This window comes from Petaurus breviceps, unplaced genomic scaffold, assembly GCF_028583685.1.
Source record: "Petaurus breviceps papuanus isolate PSGF00001 unplaced genomic scaffold, PetGlider_PUasm1.0 90639, whole genome shotgun sequence".
Lineage (NCBI taxonomy): Eukaryota > Metazoa > Chordata > Mammalia > Diprotodontia > Petauridae > Petaurus > Petaurus breviceps.
In genome coordinates this window covers 5703230-5728300 of record NW_027187296.1, presented here as the reverse complement: position 1 = coordinate 5728300, position 25071 = coordinate 5703230, and the positions used below count along the sequence as shown (strand labels likewise).

Below are 25071 nucleotides of genomic sequence, written 5' to 3'. Positions count from 1 at the left end.
GAGAAAACAACATACAAATGACTCTGCAAGCAAAAGATTTCACACACACAACAGAAGGCTTCCTGCCAACAGTGGGCAAAGAAGGGACACAGCCAGTGCAAATGCAGAGTCAGGAGATGGAACATGGAGTGCGTGGAAGAGAGTAAAGTAAGACTGAAGAGTAGCAAGAGGCTGGGCTGTGTGCAGCTATAAAACATGTCTAGTGATGGAGCCTCTGGTTCAAAGGTTATGGATATTTCAGATGTTTCATTTTGCGTTGCACAGCTCCACCAACACTGACTACAGTCATTTTTTGTCATCTTTGCCAATTCGCAGGATGAGGTGAAATTTTGGAATTGTTTTGATTTGCACTTCTCTTATTACTAGTGATTTAGAGCATTCTTTCATGTGACTTAGTACTTTATTGAAATTTTTCTTTTGAGAACTATTTGTTTATATCCTTTGACCACTTGTGTACTGGGAAATGGCTACTGTTTTATATATGTTTATATATCTTGGATACCAAACCGTTATTGGAGAAATTTGATACAAAGCCTTCCCAATTCGATCACTTTCTTCTTATCCCGATTGCATTTATGTTATCTGTCCAAAAGCTTTTTAGCTTCACGTGATCAAACGTTCTTGAATTTATCTTTTGGAATTGTCTCTCTCTCTTGTTTGGTTAAGAATATACACCTCCTACAAATAGCTATGAGAGGTGTATGATCTGTTTCTCTTCTGATTTTTTAAAGTATGACCTTTAATAAATTTTATCATACAGCTAAACTCCCGCTTTTAGTTATTTAGCTAAAATATTTCAAATTATGGCAAATCCCCCAAAAGTCCTCATGAAAATAAAAAAGCTTCACGTAAAAACACTTTCTTTAAAAGGATAAGCATATTCAAGACAGTAAAGTAAAAGACATGGAATTCAATGCTGCAGTTGCGGTGGACTGAGGGACAACTTAATGATGGCAACAGCTTTACACTTTGAGAAGTGCTGTGACTTCCGTTATCTCATTTAATTTTCAAAACAACCCAGTGAAGTGTCTAGTTCAAATATTATTATTCCTAAAAGTCATACAGCTAGGAAGCCACTAAATAGGACTCAAACCCAAGACTGACTACCTACCATATGGCTCCATCTTCTCTTGCCAGAACTAGGCCTTCAAACCATGCCACCTCCACATTACTCCTTCCCGCTCCCACCTCATTTCTGGCTCTTCTTGTGTTGTCATCTCCCATTAAGATATAAGCTCCTTGAAAGTGGGACTTGTCTTGCATGTTTGTATTTGGTACCCTCCAGTGTCTGACACATAATAAGTCCTTAATAATAAATCTTTGGGGGTAGTTAGGGTAGCACAGTAGAGTGCCAGGTCTAGGGTCCAGAAGATTCATCTGAGCTCAAATCTGGTCTCATATACTAGCTGTGTGATCCTAGGCAAGTCAGTTAACACCGTTTGCCTCAGGTTCTTCATCTGTAAAATAAGGTGGAGAAGGAAATGGCAAACTACTCCAGCATCTTTGCCAAGAAAATCCCAAATGGGGTCACAAAGAGTCATACATGACTGAAACAACCAAACAACAAAAAGATCAGTACAAGTCTAGATTAAGATCTTAGAATCTGTATGAATCCCTAGGGATGATCATGTTAGGACAATCAATGTACTCCTGAGCTATGTCTTTTGGAAAGTGGTATGACCCACCTATGCCTGATTTCATTCTTTGAATACATTTTATATTTATTCATTTATACACCAGTTATTTCCCCAATAGGATGTAGTTTGTTGACGGCACATACTGTTTCATTTTTTTATCTTTGGCTAGTACTGTTTGGTACTTAATAGGTATCCAATAAATGCTCAGTGACTTCTGGTTAAAACTCTTGCCCTGTTTTATTAATCTAATCCAAAAGCTCTAACAAATTCCTTACTCTTTATATTTTAATAATGTGCCAATAATATTTTCAGAATATATATATGGAAGAAGTACTTATCAATGTAGTTTAAGAAGAATTTAGCATCGATGCAGAAGTGAAAGTGAGAAAGTGCCATTCCCCAAAGGTCAAAGAATAAGAAAAGGCAATTTTCAAAGGAAAAAATCCAAACTATCAATAACCAAATGGGAAAAAAAATAATTTTTAGGTTCACCTGACTGGCAGATGAAAAAGAGGAAAATGACAAATTGCTAAGAGCAAAAAGCTACAGTAGTGCACTGCTGGTGGAACTGTGAATGGGTTGGGCCATTCTGCAAAAGTAGATTGGAACTCTGTCCCAAAACTTACTGTGCATATCCTCTGACCCATCTATACCACTAACAGACATCTCCCAAAGAAATCAAATAAAGAAAAGGATCTAATGTACAAAAAATATTCATAGCAATTCTTTAAGAAGGAGCCCAAAACTGGAAGCTAAGGGGCTATCTTCCTATTATGGAATGGTTAAACAAACTGTGGTATATGAATGAAATGTATCACTACTGTAAGAAATTACAAAAGTGATAGATTCAGAGGAAACTGGAGAGATCTCTATGAACTGAAGCAAAATGAAGCAAGCAAAAGTCAGAGAATAATTTATATGACAACAATAACAAAACAAAAAACAATTGTGAAAGACTGCTAGAATTCTAATTAACACAAGAATAAACAACAAGTCCTGAAGACTGAAAATGAAATATGCCACATTATCTCCTGTCAGTGAGGTGATGAGTGTAAAATGCAGAGATAAACATATTTTTAGACATGGCCGGTGTGGGAACAATGTATGTTTACGATAAGGATTTTTAAAAATTTTGTTTTGGTTCAGTGGAGGGAAGGTTGTAGGGCAGAAAAGTGGGAGGAGCGGATTATAAATGAATGCAAAAGTAAATTTATTATTTTCTTCCGGTGCTCTATTCACTGCGCCACTTAGCTACCCCTTAAATTTATTATTTTCAAAAAAAGTTAAATTGAAAATCAAAACAATTTACTTCATTAAATCAAAACTCCTCCCTCTGTCTCTCTACTTTATAATTTAAACTAGACATTACTATTGTTATAAGTACAATAAATCTTGGTCTTGCACAAGGACAAAGAGATCACGTATACCTGTTCTCCTGGTCGCTGAGGGCTAGAAGTTGTAGGGGGCTGAGACTGTTGCTGTGGAGAAAAGGGAGAGAGCTGCTGTTGCTGTTGCTGCTGCTGCTGCTGGAGTGGATTGAAAATGAGTGAACCACCTGGAAGCTGTTAAGGAATTTTCAAATTGTTAATTGGTTTTAACCAATTCACATTGTTTTCATATAATGTTAAAGTGAACTTTTGGTATCTGGATGGTTGGATTTTAGGTTTAGAATTGGAAAGGGCCTCAGAAGGTATCTAGTCCCACCCCCTGGTTTCTCAGATGAGGAAACTGAGGCCCAGGGAGGTTAAATGACATGTCCAAAGTCATGGAGACAATGCAAATCTCAAAAATGCTCCGATTCCAGTCAGTGCTCAATCCACTCTATCAAAATATGAACCACACAGCCCTGGCAACCTGTCTGGACAGTTTCTAAAAATGTAAAACCATTTATTAAGCACTTATTATTACAATCATTGGGGATACGAGAAAAAGAAGACAGTCCCTGTTCTCAAGGAACTCACACTCTAACTGGGTAGGAGAATTCAGCTGCAAGAGAGCAGGATGTAAACAGTAAAGGTATAATTACAACCACAAAGGCATCACTGGGATGTCTGCCTCAAATGAGCAGCCAGCCCTTTACCACTGGGCAAGGGAAGGGAGTTTAACGGTCAGAAGGGAAAGGGAATTCTGGATTCCTGATGGCTGGCTCATTGTCCAGAATGGAGGCAAAACTTTTGAATATTTAATACAATTAAAAGGTAAATGTCAGTGTTCTTTTTATAAACAAATATTTCATTTTTACATATGATAAATTACTACCGAAGTACCTTAGGGTAAAGACCTTTGTTATTTCTTGTTTGTTTCTTTTTACCTTCAAGTTCACCTCCTCACATCTTAGACACAATGCCATCCTAAAAAACTTTCTAGTGGCTGAGAATCTGATAAAAAAATCAGACAAGTCTCTGAACCCCTACTTCTCTGGGCCAGCTGACTTGAACTTTACCAAAGAAAAACTCAGCTTCTGGTAGTAATTTCTAAAGGGAAATTCCAAAAGAGATGAAAAGCTAGACTATTTACAAAGAATATACTCAGCTCTGACTGCCCACATTTTGTTTTAGGAATTTTCTTTGTCCAATTTTTAAAAAAATGTCATCGTTGTTCATATCTCCTGGATGAGGAGGAATCTCTACCAATGCAGGTTCACCTAGACTGCTGAGAAATTAAGTAATTTGCCCAAATTCACATAGAGGCATTTATTAATTTCCTAGGTTTTCCTGCCTCCGAATTTGATTTTACATTACATTATACAGTACTTGTAGGCACTTGATATTTTGGAATCTTACTTTAGATGACATTTTAAAAATATTAGGAACATATAATGACATGTACCAAAAACAGGGTAAAAAATTATAAAGTTTCTTTCTAATTGTAATTGGAAACTAATAGCTAACCTGTTATAGGTTAAAATTTTAATCTGCAGATATTTTTGAGGTTCCTGACATTTGCCTACAGTTACACAAACAATTCTTATGATGGTTCATAACACAAATTTTTCATTTTGTGACCCTTTTGTCAGCAGGAAGGGATAGGTATTGGACCTGGGATTTCATTAGTATAGGAAGGTCCTGGATAAAGAAACCTCCTTTACCAATGCAGACTGGCACCTTCTCTGCAACTTAAGAGTCTTAAGTGTTTCTTAGAAGGAAGGGTAAGTGACTTGCCCAGGGTCATACAACCAGCACATGCCAGAGGTCTTCCTGGCTCCAGGAATGGTTCTCTAGGCATTATGCCATGCTGCCTCAGCTGCTTGGCCTGTGCACTGGTAGAATAGAAGAGGATTCTTAAATTAGAGAAAGCACACAAATGTGGAAAAAGCACTGGACTTGGAGACTTTTTAAGTTAGCACCCAGTCTGTTTTCTAAGAGCAACAACACTGAAGGCCAAATATGCTAACATATTTAAAATATTTAGTAACTATAAAGGATTCTGTAGATATGAAATGTTTCTACTACCATTGCCCCACACACAGACACCCATCACAAAAAGGAAAAAAAAAAAGCTAAGGAATGTGTAGAACATATTAAACTTACGCTTTATTTCCCTGACTTTGAATAAATAGTATTAATAATGGAGCCTCAGTTCCTTTTCTGCTTTTTACAACTCGAGGAAATGAAACTATCCTACCACTTTCCAGATTTCCAAAACTAACCAAGTATAAGCTCAGAAAGAAAGAACCTGGTATGAAACGCCCTTGTTCTCAGTGACAGCTGACATACTGTAGCATCAAAATAAACTGGATCAATTTTGCTTTATCAAATAAACTCCAAATCTTAATCTGAAGCATGAAGGTCTTCGAAAGAAACCTGTAGCTAGCTTGCAATTAAGGGAGTTACCTAAAATGAAGGAAAAAAAAAAAGTTCTGTTGTAGACCTTCTTGAATGAGTGCTGCTACGGAGACAAATTCCTCTACTGTTTGCTCAAACAACTTCTTTGATCCTGATTCACTGGCTTTTAACCCTTCCACACACAACTCAAATGATTTTAAACAGTCGCTTGCCAATCAAAGGTCTGCCACCTTCTGCTTTTTCTGGCAGGATCTCTTTCTCCTTTCTACTCTACTTCATTGAATCGCTCAACAAACCTCTTTCTTCAGCGTGTTGGTGTTGATGTCCTTTTGAATCATGTATGAACGAGGCCATTTTCCGATATGTTACCCAATGTAGGGGGTGGTCGGAAGAGAAGGAGGTGGAGAGGGTAAAGTAAAATCTACTTAGTTGTTCAGAGGTTTAGCTGAAATCTGATAACTGTGATTATAGCTTTGAACTCATTGTTAACTCATGTCTATTCATTTTTTTAAACAAAAAATTTTTTAAAAGAAAACTTAGCTTATCATTTCTTGAGCTTCAAATAGCTTTCTGTTTTAGACTGAGTTAGAAAGATATGGGTAGCTGGACCATAACAAATTCACCATTGGAAACTAGGATGGACTTACATATATAACAGGTTAAATCATATCTCCTGAAACACAACTACCTGTGGTAGTTAATATATCAGTTAATGATATATCAGTATAATGATATATCAGCCTGATATATCAGTTAATGCTTGTATTAAAAAGGGCCATCTCCTACTTAAAGATGATTCTGAGCATAGTGACTATCAGTACTTCTAGGTGGGCAGGAAAGACTAACGACAGCTAATATTATTTTCCAGAATGTATACACAAGTATGTTATATTTTTGGTTTGTAAGTAACTGACTTTTTAAAGACACTGTCACTATATGCCCCTTTGACACACAGTAAGTCTAAAATTTTTGCTCTAAGAAAGTAGAGAGGAAATAAAAGAACAGTAGTGAAATATTAAAAAAAAATTAGGAACCATAGGATTCAGATTGAGATACAGAAAAGCAAAGTAATATGGGAAGTCTTCCACCATGTTAAATATAACAAATATTAAAAGGAACAAACTATATATAATGGATTGTTTGACATTTTCTCAACATCTTTGTGTATGGAAACATTCATGTTTATTGATAATTTTTAAGATTATAATAAAGTTTATTAAAAATAATATTCAATATTATATGCTAATGAATAATGGTTAGTAAGTGACAAATCCAGAGCTGGAACTATATATGTCCCAGGGTAGAACTACATTTTCTCCTTCTCCTTTACAGGACTAGGTCAGTCCTCTTTGCCTTCAGAGGTGCCTGGATCAGTGAAAATAGGGGCACAGTTGACTGTGCCTTCTCATCTTCCTGGCAATGTTTGTAAACTCTCAACATATTCCTGATAAAGTCCCTCATTTTCAAAGGCTGATATAGGCAGCTGAAAATAACCAATACAAGTTACCACATCTTAATAAACCCACACCCACAAGAACTGTGAATATAAGCAGTATCTTATATTTACCTGGAGTAGATTTAAGGGCCTGAGACTTGAAGTATTTTTTAAACCAAAGGGGACACCTGATAAAGGAAACGTTTTTTCAGTTATAAAAAGGAAGCAACAGAATGTTATACATTAAAATAAGATTGTAATTTGATACTTGTCCACTGTCATTTAAAAAGTATTATCAACAAATTGGTTATTTTTAGTTTTGTTTGTATTTTGTTTAACATCTTATATTTGACAAGTTAGTAAGAAGAATTTTAAAAATGATATTGATGGTTTTGGGGATCTTTGACAAAATAAAGCCTCCTATTTATAGATATTAAAACTTCTTAAGGAATCATTCTTAACAGAAGACTAGCAGAGTGCTAAGAAGGCACAATGAATATCACTACAATCATTTTTGAGTGTGGATCCTTCCATTTACACTATATATCTATTTTGTACATACATAGTTATTTGCATGTTGTCTTATTCCAATATCATGAGTTCCCTGAAGGCAGATATCATATTTCTGCTTGCCTTTCTAAGTCTCCACAGTACCTGGCACAAAACGAGCACTTAAAAATGCTTGTTGACTGATAATGTATTTCAATTCCTTTATGCAAACATACTGTATATATTTACAGAGCATAGTCATAAGTTATTCAACTGGGAAAAGACACCATAATGAAACCTTAGGACATTCTGATCTTTATTTTAGATTTTTCTTTTTGCTTTTTGGAGGCAGGAAGGTATGGCAATTGGAGTTAAGTGACCTTCTTAAGGTCACAGGGCTAGTAAGTGTTAAGTGTCTGAGGCTGGATTTGAACTCAGGTCCTCCTGACTCCAGGGCTGGTGCTCTATTCACTGAGCCATCTAACTGCCCCAAGGACATTCTGATCTTAATTGTCTGAGAAAGGCATTTCAACTAATCTGGACAGACCACAACTCAATATATACTCAGTCCATTTACCAGAACCCATGTTGGATCTCATTTTCAAAACTGAGCCTTGGCAGACTATGAATTTATGATATTTCTCAGAAGTGTAGCACATATGCTATGTGGCCTTAAATAAAGCATAAAGGGGCATGAAATCAAAGAAATCATACCAAAAAGGTAAGTATAACTTTACTGTCATTCCTGATAAGTGCTAAGCTAAGCTTGTAAATAAATTCTATCTGGAATCCAAAAGGTTAATATCAAGAAAATGTTGGGGATTTAGTGTAGACACAAGAATCTTATAACTGTTTTATACTGATCCAGTTCCTAGAAAGTTTTGAACCCTCAGAACTGAAGGTATGACTCTTAAGGTACTACAGTCAAGTATACTGATGGAAAATTCAACCGTAAGCATTATTTCCAATAGCAAGTGGCCATATAGCCAGATGAAGTGGAAAAAGACATGTATAATACTCAATCATAGGGGTCTCATGTTTATATATGTACCTGAGAATATATATTTTTGTTAAATTATAAATGGATTCATTAATATACTTTATGAAAAATTCCAAATAAATGATAAGGCTCTTTTGTTTAATTTTTTTTAAAAGCAATTGGGGTTATATGACCATTTATTTCTGGGTGTGGTGCTAAGTTTCAGAGCCCGGATTCAATCCCAGGTCATCCCAACTCTGGACTCTGTGCTCTTACTCATTGCACCACCTGGCCGCCCCTAAGCAATTGGGGTTAAGTAACTTGCTCAAGGTTACACGGCCAGTTATTTCTGGGTGTGGTGCTAAGTATCTGAGCCCGGATTCGATTCCAGGTCATCCGGACACTGGGGCCGGTGCTCTTACTTGCTGTGCTTCCTGGCCGCCCCTTTTCCTAAGTATTCTAACACTGTTGGAAAGATTCTTTATAAATTACAGGAAGCATATATGCAAAGAATCACAGAATCTGAGCTGTAAGAGAACTCAGAGGTCATTTGGGCTAACTCTACTTAATTTACTATTAGTATGATTTAGAAAGCAAATTAGATTAAAATAACTTATAGAATTAAGAATGCTACAAAGGAAGCACTTTGATAGCATTTACAAGAATTTTTAACATATTTTCAGTTTTGTGAGAAATAACCCAAAGCCCTGAGGGGTCATGGTAGGATAATATAGTATATACAGAGAAGTCAGAGTTTGTATTTTCATGTTCAAGGTCATTACTGTCCTGACAATGTAAACATTTTAAGTTCAAGATTATATACTAACCTGATTGAGAGGCTGACTGCATTGCAGCTGGCAATGCACCTGGTACCAGACCTCCTGAGGGTAAAATGCCACTCAGATTTAAACCTGCAGGGGTTATGGCACCAGTATTACATCCGAGCATGGGATTTGAACTGCTCATCAATGCTTGTGCTCCACTGCAGATGAAGAAAAAACACGTATTAAATCCAAAATAGTAACAATTTTTTTCCTCTTTGACAGCAGTAAATATTTAACTTTGGACAAACTTGTAATCATTAGTGATGGTGTCTAGGCTAAGCCTACTCATCCAGTTTGTCTCTCTTTTAAAAATGTATAACTGTGTGAAATGGACAAAATCCCCCAAATTTCAGCTAGACTCTTTTTTCTGACCAAATACCTGTTGGTAATATCACAGCTTTAGCAATGGTTTAGTTTTTTCTATACATTTTAATTTGCTTTAGGAAATATAAATCTACTAAAACCCTTAACAGCATGAATTCTAGAATTGGTTGGAAGCTCTTGAGAAAAACAAAATTTGCATGCAAAAAACTGCTATCAAACTATGTATGTATGAGTTTCCTTTCTCTTTCTTATGCATAGACTTCTTTAATTCCTTGCTATTTTTAATCTATATACTGACTGCAGGCTACTGAAACTATGTATTATACACAATAAAAAACTCCTAAAAAAGTTTAACATGGGAAAAATTTTTAAAAAGATTATATCAAAGGAGGAGGCTAAAAAATATATAAAACTGAGAAATTCACTGTAAAGATTTCACTACATTATTTATGAGTATTAAGGACAGGAATAAACATTTGAGATGATATTATAGTACAAGGATAGCTACAATACATTACTTATAGCTGTTATCTTTTCTAAAAATTAAACATGCATAATTTTGGAAGTATTACATTAAAACAATTTTCATAGTTGGCTAATGTGGAATTTATTCTTAATTTTACAAGTATGTCCAATAAACTTTAGGCTAAGAAACTTAAAACCATCCATTTTTCTTTGGGACCTGAATTTTTCTGAAAATACATCTAAGGGTTATGACTCATGTAACTAATGAGAAAAAAGAGCAGCAAAGCAAACTTACCATACAGAGCCCACTACATTGATGAAGTTAAGTCCAGCAGGGTTTGCCATGACTTGGGTGGACGTGGTTCCTGTAGTTATAGATGTTACCATGGTGGAAAGAGGAATGGTCATTACAGGCATTGCCTGGCTCAGAGACATTTGCTGCTGAGCAAACGGGGTTAACAAAGTGGGCTGAGGGGTGAAGCCTGAATCTTGGGGAGTAGGGGTGGCACAAGGGGTAATAGGAGTTGAGCTCTGAGCATCAGGAGGGTGTGGGGTCGATGAAGGGGTTGGTGTAGGAGTAGATGGCTTAGGAGTTCCAGATCCTGCTCATTGAGAAAAATAAAAAGTGCTAGTTTGTTATAAAAGGCCAGTCCTTTTTAAAATAAGGTTAATGGAATCTTACTTAGCACTGACAATTTGTTCCAGTTTTTTTTAAAGCAGTAAACTGCAGTGTTAATTTCTACATATGATACAAGAGTGTTGCTACACTCAATCACAATTAAGGATGCAGTATATCACCTAAAAAGTCCATTAGTGGCAGTTTTACTATTATAATGCTAATACAAATTGGTACTTTTTCCAACATCCATTTAAAAGTTAAAATTCCTACATTCTGTTTTTTTTGTGTTTTTTTTTACTAAAGTTTTGAAGCAACCCAAATTAATTTTTATAATGAATCATTTAAAATTGATTTAACTTTTAAACTACTTATATAATTTATACAACAATCTGATAAATCTGAACCAAACTGATTGTAACAGTATTAATAAATTAGGTTTGGCCAATAAACAAAAAATGGGCACCTATACATACGAATAAATATAATTTCCAACATAGTTCACCCAAATCATAAAAGCCAGTAATAAAGCAAATCATTTTAAAGGTGACAATACTGTATCTTTAACAGTAACTGTGTATTTCTCTTTAAATGTAGAATGTATAGAAAATCTGTTGTGAATGCAGTACGCACAGTATATCAATTTAAAAAAAAGAAAACAAAAAAAAAAGCAAAACCAAAAGCTCTTGAGGTGTTTTCTTTTTTAGCTTTCATGTCCTGCAGAAAGAAAGGAAAGAAATGTGAATGTCCAGAAGCTGTCACCCAACCCTTACTTCTAGTAACAACCGTGTGCAGTAGAGTAACATAATCCATACCCCCAACATAAGAAGGTGTGAAGAAGACTTAGAGAATTTATCAAAGATTTTTGTTTTTCTTTGTGCAAAACAAGAAGGCAGAAAAATTACACCTTTTGAGCTATCAGGATGAAGATGCTTATAACTAATGCAGAGAACCACACTCTCCCACTGTGCCATGTACTAAAAGTTTCTGTACACACAGTCTATTTAAAAAATGTAAAAACTGGAATGGAGTTTCTTTGGACATATCTACTTCTAAAATGTCTTAAGATTCATTTTTATTTGAAGAATTTAGTTCAACATTGAGCCAGAATTCTAGCAATTATGTCACTGATATCTAAAACCTTTGAGATCACTCAGTTGGAAAAAATTAAATTTTAACATCTACAATATAGTGCTTTACAATCATCATCACAGCTTAATAATCGACAATGATTTATAAAACAGTATAAGAGTGTTTTTTGAAAATCAGCTTTTAATTTATTGCATCACCACCTTAGGACTAAACAGATTGTTACATATACAAAGATATAACTGCTGTATCCCCTAAGACATTTTTATCAAATTTGCTGCATAACTTAATGTAAAATGCAAAGTGGTCCAAGGTACACTGGTATCAAGAACACTTTGGAATCTCACTGTCACATTAATTACCAGACTTAATTTTTTTAAAGGAAAAAGTAACACGGATGGTAAGTCTATTAGAAACGTATACACAAGGGTGCATACATAGATACAGAAAAACATACAATACAATAAACATAAAGTACATACAGTCAACAAGAGACCTGCCTTCAGCTTTGCAAAACTGATACAATTGGGGGCCCACAGTACATTTAAATTTTATCATTCCACTGGCCAAGAAGTTGTCTCGGAATGCACTAATGCAAAAGCTTATGAATATTTAATGGAGAATTTAGGTTGTGACTCACTTTGTGATGAGCTGGCAGGTGACAGAGCAGCTGGAGAAAGCATGCTAACTTGACTAAGATCCATGGAAGGTTTCCGAGAAAGACCAGGTGGCTTAGAAGTAGGGGGAGGAGTTGGGGACTTATGATGGCTGCCGGACTGCTGTGGACTAAAAATATTACCTGGAAAAGAATAAATTTACATTATTATTTTGATTCCTCCTCACAGGAGAGATTTTTAATTATGTAAAGCTACCAATGCAAGTCAAAAGAGTTTTGACAGATAATGACAGAACCAATCTTTATCACATTGTTTTTACAATTAATCAGCTCTCATCCAAGATCAATCCCCAAAAGAGAAATAAAACCAAGAAATAAAAATAAAGAGAAAATGGAAGTATTACATTACCTGAAGAGCTACTTCCTGAACCTGAAGGAAGTTTAATGGGTGGAGGCCGATGTTTTACTCCCTTTCCCAACACTGATGGCTGAACCAATAAGCTCTCGGGCTGTTAAGAAGAAACAATATTTAAGACATATTATCAAGACTAAGATTATTACCAAAAACAGAAGAACCGTGAAACACATTAAATCACTCAATTCTCAAGTGAAAAACACCATTTCACTCCCTTTGGAAGAGATTCAGTATTCTAGATACCACAATTTCAAGGACTGTGATCTAAGAAGTACCACAAAGTCAGACTCTAATTTGGTCTGTGAGAGATCACTTTGTGTGAGATTTGTGGGCTATCATAATAGGCAGAGGAAGTGAAAGGAGGGCTCAGGATATTCGCCTGAATGTAATTGTATCTTTGGAATTCATATTTCCTTTTGATTTGAAAACACATTTAAAAAGCTGAACTGATAGTGGTCGAAGAGGCTGCCAGGCCAACAGAAGCCAAAAGCAGGTATTGCTGGGGTGTTTTTAAATCCATCCCCAAAAGGACATGCTCTCTGTATTACCCTCCTAGTAAAAGAAAAGAATGGGATCATGATAGCTAAATTCAATTATGCTGTACCTTTTACAATCCTATTCCACTGAATGTCAATATCACTCTACTAAAGTGATAACAAGGAAACCACTCTAAAAGGCAGAAATCAAAGCTATTATTGTTCATGTCCTTTACACAAGGGAGGACTATCATAGAATATGATAGGAAAAGACCTTTAAAGTCCTCTAGCCCAGGGAGTCTTTTTTTTTCTTTTGGAGGGCAATTGGGGTTAAGTGACTTACCCAAAGTCACACGGTTAGTAAGTGTGTCAAGTGTCAGAGGCCGGATGTGAACTCAGGTCTTCCTGACTCCAGGGCCAGCGCTCTATTCACTGCCACCACCTAGCCGCCCCTAGGCCAGGGGTTCTTAATGAGAATGTGTGTGTGCGTGTATGTGTGTGTATTCTGACAACTGTTATTTTTTAAAATTAAGCTTTTTTTAAAACAAATAATGAAAATCCTCTTCTCCCACCCCACCCCCTGAAAAGGAAAGAAAAACAAAACCCTCATAACAAACATAGTCTAGCAAAACAAATTCTCACCACTGTGTCTAAATTTGTCGGAGGTAGGTAACACGTCTCATGATGATTAGATTTTACTCTCCAGCCTCTCCTCTTCCCAGAGACTAACCGTGGGTCAGTATACTTTCTTACTTTCCTTTTCAACTCCCCTCCGTGATCCATCTACTCTTCCATTAAGTTTGTTTTGGTTAGGACTAATGCCTCCCTCAATGTGCTCTCCCTCTTAATTCCCCCTTTCCTTTCTGTTTCCCTACTGAGGAAACATATTTGTATACCCAGTTGTGTATGTATATTCCTTTGACCAGCTCAGATGAAAATACGATTCAAGAGTATCCCACTCCACCCTCTCTTCCTTCCTCCTTTGTATACCCTGGTTATATGAGGTAATTCTCACCACTCTTCCTCTCCCTTTCCATTCTTCTTTTAAGATCAGAAAAACATAACAAAATCACTCCCAGATCGTCTGTTTCCTTAGACTTTCTCTATGGACCCTAATAATGAGAGGGTTATGAAGGTAGAATTCATTATTTGGTCCTTTAGGATTGCTCATTCAAGTCAACTTTCTATGTTTTTCTTGACCCCAATAGTTGTATTTCAAATTTCTACTTCACTCTGATCTTTTCATCAGGAAATGCTTGGAAGACCTATCACTAACAATCCATTCTTCCCCTGTAGGATTATACGGTTCTGCTGTGTACCTTATGCTTGCTTATAAGCCTTTACTGCCTTCTGGAATAATATTCAAAATTCTGATCCTTTAAATTGGTGGCTGCTATACTATTTGACCCTGATACTGGTTCCTCAATATTTAAATTTTTTTTTTTTCTTTTTGGCTGCTTGCAGTATTTTTTTTTTTTGATCTAGAAGGGTTTTGACTATGATATTCCTGAGAATTTTTGCTCTGAGGTTTCTTTCAGGAAGTGACTGGTGGATTTTTTTCTGTTTTCACTTTGTACTCTAGTTCTAAGAAGTCAGGGCAGTTTTCTCTTAAAATTTCCTGAACTATGATGCCTAATCTATTTTTGGCAAAGGTTTTCAGGTAGCATAATGATTCTTAAATTCTCTCTTCTTAATCTGTTTTCCATGTCATCTGCTTTTTAAAAATAAGAGACCTTATCCTTTCTTCTATTTTTTCCCAGTCTTTTTACTTTAATATTTCTTGTTTTCTCATGAAGTCATTCTCTTCCATTTGACCCATTCTAATTTTCTGGGAGTATGATGGCCCTTCCTGACGGCTCTTTACTTCTTTCCCCAACTTTTCCCTCTAATACCCTCATTTCCTTTGTAAAGTCATTTTAGGTCTGTCTTTTTAAACTCTTCTTTATTTCACCCAGGAATTCTCTTTGAACTTGTGCCCAAGTGGTGTTTCTGTGTCTTTGCTTATCTGATGTTTTGGGAATCATTCTCTTCTGGGATTGTGTCTTGAGGCTCCTTGTCCCATAATACCTCTTCATGGTTCATTCTTTTTTTGTTTGCTCATTCTTCCAGACTTTCTTCCTGACTTTGTATTAACAAGATAAGGCTCTATGCATTAGGGTAAAGCTGTTCTGGAGGGAATGACTGGGACCAAGCTACATACTGTTTTCTGTCCTTTTGGATTCTTCCTCCATCTTTCTTGGAGTATATATGTGACAGTTCAGGCTGGAAGACTGCAAGCTTTTGGTATGTCCAAAACCATATAACCCATGTTGAAATCTGAGCCCTACCCTCCTGGCCTGAGCTGAAAATTTCTAAAAATATGGGTCTGAGAGACACAACTGTTGGCTTATTGAAGCTGGAATATACTACTATTGGAGTTGGCCACAGTCAATCCAATGGAAAGCACTGCAGGTTCAGAGTGACAGCTGGCTCCCCTTTGGTCTGTGTTTCCTGACTGGTTACTCTGCTGCAAACTTCAGCCTGGGCTAGGAGCTAGCTCTGAGATCTAAGCAAGCTCCCAGAGTGAGAGCTACAGTTACTGTTTGCTTCTATACTTGATTAGTTCCCAGTCTTGGTCTCTTAACTGCTCTTTGCCTCGGACCCAACCTCAGCCAGACACAGATCCCCTAGGAAGTCTAAACTGGATCTGTAGCCCAACACTTGGTAGTGACAGAGTTGCCTATTGTTACCTATTCCTGTTCCCTGCTTATGATCAGACATTTCTATGCTGAATCTGGGACTTCTTTCATCCTTGGTGCAAAGCTAGATATAGACTCTTTGCTGGAAGACTCTTATCTAGAATGCTGTCTCCCTCCCTTTTCCCTCTACCCAGAAATCTTACCCCCTAATTTCTCCCTACTACCTCCCAACCCTCCTCTCCACAGGTCTCCCTACGCCAACCTGGGCTAGAAAAATGACTCACTGTGATTTTTTCTTGAATTTCCCGATCAGGACTTGGTCTGATGCGTTTTCTAGATCTTTGTGGAGTAGTTGTGGGAGAGAGCTCAGCTGTACTACTTCCTTCTACTCCGCCATCTTGGCTGGTCGATAACTGCATTTCAATATAATTGGTTTCCTTTGTAATACTTTGTATTTTATTTTATGCATTTAAAAACATTTTTTTAAAAAGGGCATTTAGAGCTTTACCAAATTGCCAAAAGGGTTCATGAGACTGAAAAAGTCAACAATCCCTGCTCTAACCCCAAATTCCTCATTTTTCAGAGGAAAGAAATTATGCTCAGAGAGATGAAGTGACTTGCAAAAATAATACGTCCTGCTTGTTAACAGTAGAGTCAAAATGAGAAGAGAGGTCTCCTAATTTAAAAGTCTAACATTCTTTCTATTACACCAGGCTTAACTCCTTAACAAACACAAATAGCCTTTTAGTAACCACATGATCTAAGGAATGTGATTATTTTCATAACCAATTTTTCATAATTAATTCTCATAATGAGAAAAATTTAGGAATAACACAGGAGGGATACATTTTTGTTTGCTTAAGTTGACAGAATATAATGAAGCAAATAATGTTAATAAAAAGATGCCAAATAAGATTTTGTGAAAAATTACTTACATTGTAATATAAATCTCATTATTTTAGTACAGCAATATGTGTCACAAGGAAAATGTGCTTCAAAATATGAAAGTTACCAAATATGGAAAACAATGAATGACCAAAAAATTCCCAATATTACAGACAATTCATTAAGGCTGAAAAATGTAATAGAAAAACACAGAAATATACTTTAGAAAGATACTAAAATACCACTCTATGCCACAATGAAAAGCTTAATCAACCATTTATAAAGCACTTAGATAGGCATTATAGACACTAAGGAATTTATGTGGAATGCTAAAGGAATCTTAAAATTTGATAACAGGCTAGGCTGTTCTTTTAACTCTTTATAGTAATACTATCAATTTTTACCAAAACAAGAACCCTTAAGCAGTTTTGAAGTTATTCTATTAAATAGGGAACTAAAAATTAAGGGATAGTAAGAGTTTGTAGCTTGGGTGAGATCAAGATCTATGAATTATTGTATACATGAAGTAGCAAAAGAAACCTAACATTTCTAAAAAGAAAAATATTCTCACTGTTCTGGTTGGATTATTAATAAGAAAATAACAGTGATGAACCTTACTTCCATTTCTTTCCCAGGAGAAAGCTGACTAAGATTGCCAGATCCACTTGAGTGGGACATCTTCACTGGACATTTAGCTTCATTCTGAATCAACTCTTGGTACTGATTAATTATTCTGAAATATATATAAAAAAAGAATTTGTGGCTGCTGTTTCAAATGAACTCATTATGGATGCCCTGAATGGATAACAAAAATCCCATGAAAATGTTCCTCTATGAACAGGTATGACATTGACAAAACTACTCCATTTTCCAGTTTTTCTGCATGTTCTAAATGGCATAAGACCAAACTCACACATTCATCAAAAATGACTAATGTAGGCCCTACTGAATGATCATATCATACCAACTAAATTTCCCATACTGACAAATAACATATGATCTTTATGCACTATATAAATGGTTTTTGAATCTATTTAACCAAAAGTCATCAAAAGCATGTGCTATTTATAGCTTTTTTTAATCCAACCAAAATTACTTTTGTTAGCTAAAATGATTGAAAACTACCTTTCTACTGAAGCCTCACTTAGCATTATCCATTCACTAGCTAAAAATGAAAGGAAAAAAAAGATTACATTTTAGGCATTTGTAGAATCATAATTTTGGACCAGTAAAGGATCACAGACTTCATCTAATTCAACACTCTTATTTTATAATGAGAAAACTAAGGCCCAGAGAGGTGACTTGACGCCACATGTGGCCTTCTAGGTCCTTGGGTGTGGCTTTTTGACTAAATTCAAGTTCTACAGAACAAATCCTTTACTTAAGGGGATTTGTTCTGTGAAGTCTGGATTCAGTCAAAGGGTAGCACTTGAAAATCTAGAGGGCCACATGTGGCCTCAAGGCCGTAAGTTCCTCATGCCTGGCCTAAATCATACAGTTAGCTAATGACAGAATAAGGATCAAAAAGAATCTAGGTTTTCTCATTCCTGATTGGTAGTGCACTTTGTACTGTGCCATGCAGATTTATTCCCTTTTGGATTGATTCTGTGCTTTTTCCTCAAATACAAAACAAGCAGAAAACAAGATCTGAATGTTTTACCTTTCAGCATCAGTCTTTGATCCAATAAGGAACCTGAAGTATTAAAGAAAAATTCAGATATGAGTCATTTCCTGCAGCAGTAGGATGGATAGTTGTGGAAATCTCCAGATCCAGAACTAAATTTCAACAAGTTATAGTAGAAAAACAAAATTCTATGCATACTATGATTTTTACAATTACCACAATAATATAAAATAGGGTTTTACATTAGATTTGTTATCTAAGGCACTATTTATCTGAAGTCAAGTAACTGAGAAGAATGTTCAAGGAATTTAGCCTCTCAAACTACTTGCAATGACACTTCCTGAATTGGGCTAAAGTGCTCTATCCTGTTTAGCCAGGTAAACCTTTTTAATTGGTTGGCAAACTTTAGCTGCTTATTTTTTAATTGCCAGAACATGTGGTAGATAACTTCCAAAAGAAATATCACAATGTTTTGATAATCACATGAGTCCTTTGTTCTGTTGCTTTTCTCCCTCTTTTTGTTCAATAGTACATTCATTTATTTTCTCAAATCTACCTTCCTAATCATTTCATCTGCTGTTAGATCTAAGTTTTAATGTTTCAACTAGCTATTTCTTTGGAGTCTGCATATCTATGTCTTTCTGGTGTTCATACTCTCCTAATACACTTTTGATTTTACTGCCCAGGGAGAAAAATCTGAGGTGATTTCACTTGCTACAAATTTATGGTGCATTAATTTTGGGGGGTTATTTCTGCTTAAAAAGTAAAACTAGAACACTAGTAATGAAACAGAAGAAGAAAGGCTGAAGAAGAGAGTGGTGATGGTACAGACTGAATAATAAAAAAACTGCCAGCAGAAAGATCTTAAGGGTTTAGAAACCTGAAGGGAGACTTTAGGTGATGTTTCACCGAAAGAGAATTGCTATGAAAGCAGCATAATCTGCTTCTTTTCACCTCCCAAATAAGAGTTTCTTACAAATGGATTGTGAGCTCCTTAGGGCAGGGAGTTTTTGTATGGGTCCCTATTACTTAGAAGAGTACTTTGAACAAAGAAGGCATAGTATTGAAGTGAATCTTAACTTGATATATTTTCCACCTTAGGGCTTAATTACTGCCATCACTGTATAAAGATTGTACCCCTAGAAAGCTGATAGGCTAATGCTGAAGAATAGGAACAAGCAAATGCCCAAAAATACTATGGACAAATGTCATGCATCAGTTTCCTCAACTGCAAAGTGGTGGTGGGCCATTAGATCCAATGATCTTCAAGATCCCTTCCACCTTTAATAAATTTAATAATTAAGTATCAGGGTACACAGAAAAATCTTTGACTCTAGGAAAATCTTTCTTACTCATATCCATTCTCCCTAAAATTATATTATATGTAGGTAAGGACAGGTTTAGCTATTGATGAAACTGGTATCTGTAGCCCCAACTTGATATTTAACCTAACATTCACAAAACTCTGCCTATGACTTCCTCTTGGTACTTAGCAATTGAGAATTTGGGAAAAATTTTTGGTTTTGGTAGGATATTAACAAACTAGAGCACAGCCTAAGGAGGCAACCAGGAGGATAAAGTGATTCAAAGATTTGCTACACTAATGGTGGTTAGCCTAAAGCAGAGAAGACGTAGCAGAGGCATAACAACTATAGTTAAATACCTAAAGTGCTGTCATGTGGAAGAAGGAATAGACCTTATTTTGTTTGATTCCACAGGACACAGAACTAGAAACAGCGAACAGAAGTTGGAGAGGCAGATTGAGGCTGGTTATGTGAAGAAATTTCCTGATACTTGAGTTGACAATAAATTGGGTATTCTACTCTAGGAAACACTGAGTTAGTAATGTTGTTGAGAGAATTTATGCTTCAGGTACATGGTTGTGCTATTCTGGAGTCCTTCCCAGCTCTGAGATTCTAACTCTAACTTTTATCAATATCCTATCATATTCCTTACTTTTAGTACCCACTTCAAAAGGTTGCTCTAAGGATTAAATGAAATAATGTATAGTAAAGGACTTTGTACAACTTAAAAGTCCTAAATTAATGTCTATTATGCTGTTACCCACAGTGACAGTTTCTCCCATCCCCTTTTCTAAGATTCTCAAATGCAACCCAAACTCTAACAATTTTTATTAGATGACTACTGCAACTACTTCAGAAGACTGAAGCCTTTAGAAATGGGCTTCCCTCCTGACTGCTTTCAGATCTCACATTACTAATTATCCCCCTTTACCTCTATATTTCAATTTTTGTCTGTCTCCAACTTCCTTCCCACCTGCCTACAAACTGTGCCACAATTTCCTGATCTCACCAGAATGATTGCCATTTTGCTCCTTTTTGGGTACAAAGGACAACAACTATGAATGATGATGAACTGCTGTATTTTTTACAAAGTTTCCTACACCTGATGCCAGATATTCTTTCCGCACTACCCACTCTCCTCAATCCTTTGTAATATGAAATTTGCTCAGGAAAAGTAGGTACTACTGAACCTATTTTTTCAAAGGCTGCCTTCCTAAACTGCCAAATCCAATGTTCTTTTTCTCAATTCATCTCCTCTTGGAAGTCTTTGCATCATTTTGACACTGATTTTTTTTTCTATTATTGGAAATTTCTTCCTCTGTTGGATTCTGAGACACCAGACACAGCTTATTCTTTATTTGTCCCTGGTAGTTCTCAGTATTCTCCTTTTGTTTTCTGTCTCTTGGATCTCCTCTTGCTCTATACTCTCCTTTGGCAAACTCATTTGATCTTATAGTTTCAATTATCACTTCTATATAGCTGACTCCCAAATCTGTAGCACTAATCCTTACTTTCCTTCTGAACTTCAGACTCCTATCTCCTGGGGAGAACTGCCTAAAATGGGGCTTATTTTGCCTCCCCTCAACTTCCTTTTACTAGTTCTATCATCGCCACCATTATTCACTTAGTCTCTGTTTTCAAAACCTTGGTATTATATCTGCTTCTTCTTTTCCCTTACCTCTCAAACATCCAGTTATTGATTTTACCCTACAATATCTCCTCTCTCTGTTCCCTCTTTATTCCCACTGTCACTGCCTTAGACTAGACTCTAGAGCCTCACTGACACACTTTTGAAGGACTGCAATAGCCTCCTTGCTAGTCTTCCCTCTTCCATTCTCTCCAATATGAAAGATTCTTTATAGTACTGCTATAATAATCTTTATGCAAGTCACTCCTTTGCTCTACTGAGTAATGCTCAAACTTTGCTGAATGGCATTTAAAGCCTTTACAATTTGGTTTTACTCTGCCTTTCCAGCTATCAATTAAAATTCTTTCTCTACAGATCTTATATGTTTCACTTAAACTGGTTTATTCTCTGTCTCCAAATATGCCTTGCAATCCTCTGCATCTGGAATTCTATACTTTTACACATACCTGCTCTTTCTCCCTCTCCTTTTGAATTCCCACTCATCCTTTACCAAGCGACTCAAATGCCAAATCCAATGAGAAGTCTTTCCATCTTTCTCACTCTCTTTTTAGGTGACAACCTTCACCCTTAAACTTAATGTAACAGCACCCGGTTTAGCACCCCTTTAATATAACTGTTATGTCTCACTGTACGTTACTAACTTATTTGTCTTATCTCCTTACCTGAATGTAAACTCCAATTTTATCTCCCTCAGTACCTGTAAGTTCTGTATACAACAGATGTTTAATAAATGTTTGTTAAATTTGACTAAACACAAGAATAGGAAATTACCTTTTTCGGCTTTTACCAACCCTTAATTTTAAGATACAACTAAAATTTCATCTTATTTCAAAGCAAAAACTAAATTATCTTATTTGTCAAGATTCTATTTTACAAATTTTAAAAGCTCAAGAAATGTTCATTGCATATTCAACTGATATAAATACCTGTGTATTTAAACAGAACTTACTGGGTTGGTGTCAATGGATTCTCACCATCTTCATCACTTCTATAAGTCTGTATTTTCCCATAGTAAAGTGGATTACCAAGCGACTGAAAAATGGTTAGCTTTGTTTTCTGAAACTGATTACCAACTTCACATTCAAACACATAATCTTCTTTTATCTCCTAAAAAAAGATAAAATGTCACAAATAAAGCTCTTCCAAAGCAAAGCAGCCATCCAAATTCATAGCAAAACGGGAAAAGGTGAGTGGGAGCAGAGCTGCTACAACAAATTCTGACTACCCATATACGCCTAAAATGATTTCCTGACCTCATCCTACTGCTCCCCTACCCCCATGCCCCACCCAGCTCCAATATCTGGTAGGTAAACAGGAAAATGACTCCTATGCACCTGGCAATTTTTTTAGTCTTTGTCTAACAATATAAACAACTTACAAGTATTTTTTCATATAATTTGTCACTTGGAAAATACAAAGGAACTTATATAATTCCATGAACCCGGCTTAACAGAACTATATATGCACAGAATGGACACATAAAAAGCAGATTTTAAATAATATCAGGATATAACCTTTGAAGACAACCCTAATTTTTATTATTTGTAATTTTTTCTCTACTATACAAAAAGTACACATGCTATACTACACATCAATTTCTTGGGATGACCTAATCTGAAAACTTCCCACTAAAAAGAACTAGTAGCTCCCACCTTCAAGGAATAAGATTAATAACAGTGAACTTTTTTCTTCCAGGTTCAATTCTAGAAGATATGTACACAACAAATTTAGAATAAAAAGTAAACAACAGTAATTACCTATACAGTTTTAAAGAAAACAAAAAACCAACATTTAACATCGGGTTTCTAATAAAGTTATCTCTAAGTTAGGAAAGAGAATATAATTTTTCATTCTGGGAGTTCATGACAACTTACAAAACCAGATGTTTTCAATTTTTTTGAAAATGATAACTCTTAAGATCTTGGGTAGAATTTATTAGGAAAAAAAAGCAAGGGGCAGTAATCACGACCTCAGACAAAGTTAAAACTAAAATAAATTAATCAAGAGAGAAAAACAGAGAAACTACACTATATGTCAGTCATATTAATCAAGAGAGAAAAACAGAGAAACTACACTATATGTCAGTCATATTAATCAATACTGTTTTAGACTATTCTAAATAACTAAATAGTATAAGGTTGGAATATTGTTGTGGTGTAGGAAATGAGTCAGTGGACTTAGAAAAATATGGAAAGACTTGGGACTTATGAAGGAAGATGTTATTCACTCTCAGAGAAACAGAGTACAAACAAATACAGCATGGTCTTACAAAGATGCATATGGATGTATATATCTATATAGGAGTATGATTATAGACATCTAAGTATATGTATGTGTGCATATATGTAAGTGTAGACATGTGTGTGTGTATAAATATATCTGAATTTAATTGCAGCCTTCTTAGGGGAGTAGTGGGGAAGAAGGGGAAAAAAAGAACAAAGTAAAAAGTTCGCATCAGGGAACAAAAGAAAACTTACAAGGAAGCAAAAAAAAGATGGACAGCTCTGAACACAATGTGTGTAGTATTTATCATACAGACTTTCTTGAAATGGAAATTTATTGCTACATATTTGGAATCCTCTCTTATGTTCTGCTGTGCACATGGCAATGTTTTTTTCTTATTTTCTATTTAAGTTTCAGTATTTATGTTTCTTTTCCTTTTCTTATTGTGTATTTTAAGTTTAAAACAAATTAATAAAAAATTAAAAAGATGAGTCTTAGTATTTCATAAATTCTTTTCCAGGACACCTTCACTAAACATTAGAAACAGAAATTGGCAGAGATTTCAATTACTCACATGTGCTGGCCAGACAGTTGGCTGTGAGTCATCAGATTTGATAGACTTTTCCACTTTAGCATACTTTTCCACCTAAATAGTCAAACCAACAAAACACTAGATTATAGAGCAACGAATAAAAAAAGTATGAAAGAAGGAAAAGAGCTTAAGAAGTTCAGTAATCCCCTTGGCTACAATTTTATAGAAGAACTTTTTAACATAAGCATATTGGTTCAAGAAGCTATTTAAGAAGAACGAAATAACATTCAATTATACTATACAAACATAGTTTAACAGTGTTTAGAACTTCAAATATATTCTGGAAAAGTTATTTGCCTTTAAAATAATCCCTACCCCAAATTTCTTACCACTGAATAGTTTTCATGATATTTTTCTCTCTGCCACTGTATTCCATCAGGTGAAGACTTACAATGTACATATTATTAAACTCAAACTCAGTATTTATATAATTTTTGTTTGAGACTTAAGTAATTTTCAAGCTTAATTCTGTCCCCAATATTTATACAAAAAAATAAATTTTTTCAGAATTAGTTCCCAGAGAAGCGCATAAACTACTGAAAAATAAAACTCATTCTACTACTATCTTCAATCTATTTCTTATAACAGTTTTATAAATGAGCATATTAGGAAAAGAGAGCATAGAGCAAAGTGGAAAGAACAATGGATCTGAAGTCTTGGGTCTTGCTTTTTACTAAAGGTGTGACCTTAGGGAATTCACTGAGCCCTAAGTTTCAGTTTCACCCATAAAACGAGTAGTTTAGCTCCTTCTAACTCTAAACCCTGTCATTTTATTTTATTTTATTTTTTCAAAGCAATTGGGGTTAAGTAACTTGCTCAAGATTACACGGCCAGTTATTATTTCTGGGTGTGGTGCTGAGTATCTGAGCCTAGATTTGATCCAGCTCATCCCAACACTGGAGCCGGTGCTCTTACTCGCTGAGCCACCTGGCCGCCCCTCAGCAATTGGGGTTAAGTAACTTGCTCA

The 25071-nt window shown here is 35.6% G+C and overlaps 1 protein-coding gene across 15 annotated transcripts in view; it reads right to left on the bottom strand.

Moving 5' to 3' along the window:
• The window catches only part of SUPT20H (SPT20 homolog, SAGA complex component), a 48506-nt gene that overhangs the window by 4441 nt on the left and 18994 nt on the right, over positions 1–25071 (bottom strand). For 7 of the 15 annotated variants that reach the window (XM_069064643.1, XM_069064642.1, XM_069064645.1 and 4 more), the window contains exons 13-23: positions 24087–24158; positions 22239–22396; positions 18374–18406; positions 17332–17446; positions 16113–16241; positions 12669–12768; positions 12284–12442; positions 10234–10540; positions 9153–9307; positions 6990–7045; positions 3065–3199 (exon numbers count right to left, since the gene is read on the bottom strand). In XM_069064643.1, coding sequence (XP_068920744.1) covers positions 3065–3199; positions 6990–7045; positions 9153–9307; positions 10234–10540; positions 12284–12442; positions 12669–12768; positions 16113–16241; positions 17332–17446; positions 18374–18406; positions 22239–22396; positions 24087–24158 — 1419 coding nt within the window. Of the gene's footprint in view, positions 1–3064; positions 3200–3496; positions 5471–6008; positions 6906–6989; positions 7046–9152; positions 9308–10233; positions 10541–12283; positions 12443–12668; positions 12769–16112; positions 16242–17331; positions 17447–18373; positions 18407–22238; positions 22397–24086; positions 24159–25071 lie in introns of those variants that run through there. The other 8 variants (XM_069064650.1, XM_069064651.1, XM_069064656.1 and 5 more) reach the window with 5 other exon arrangements.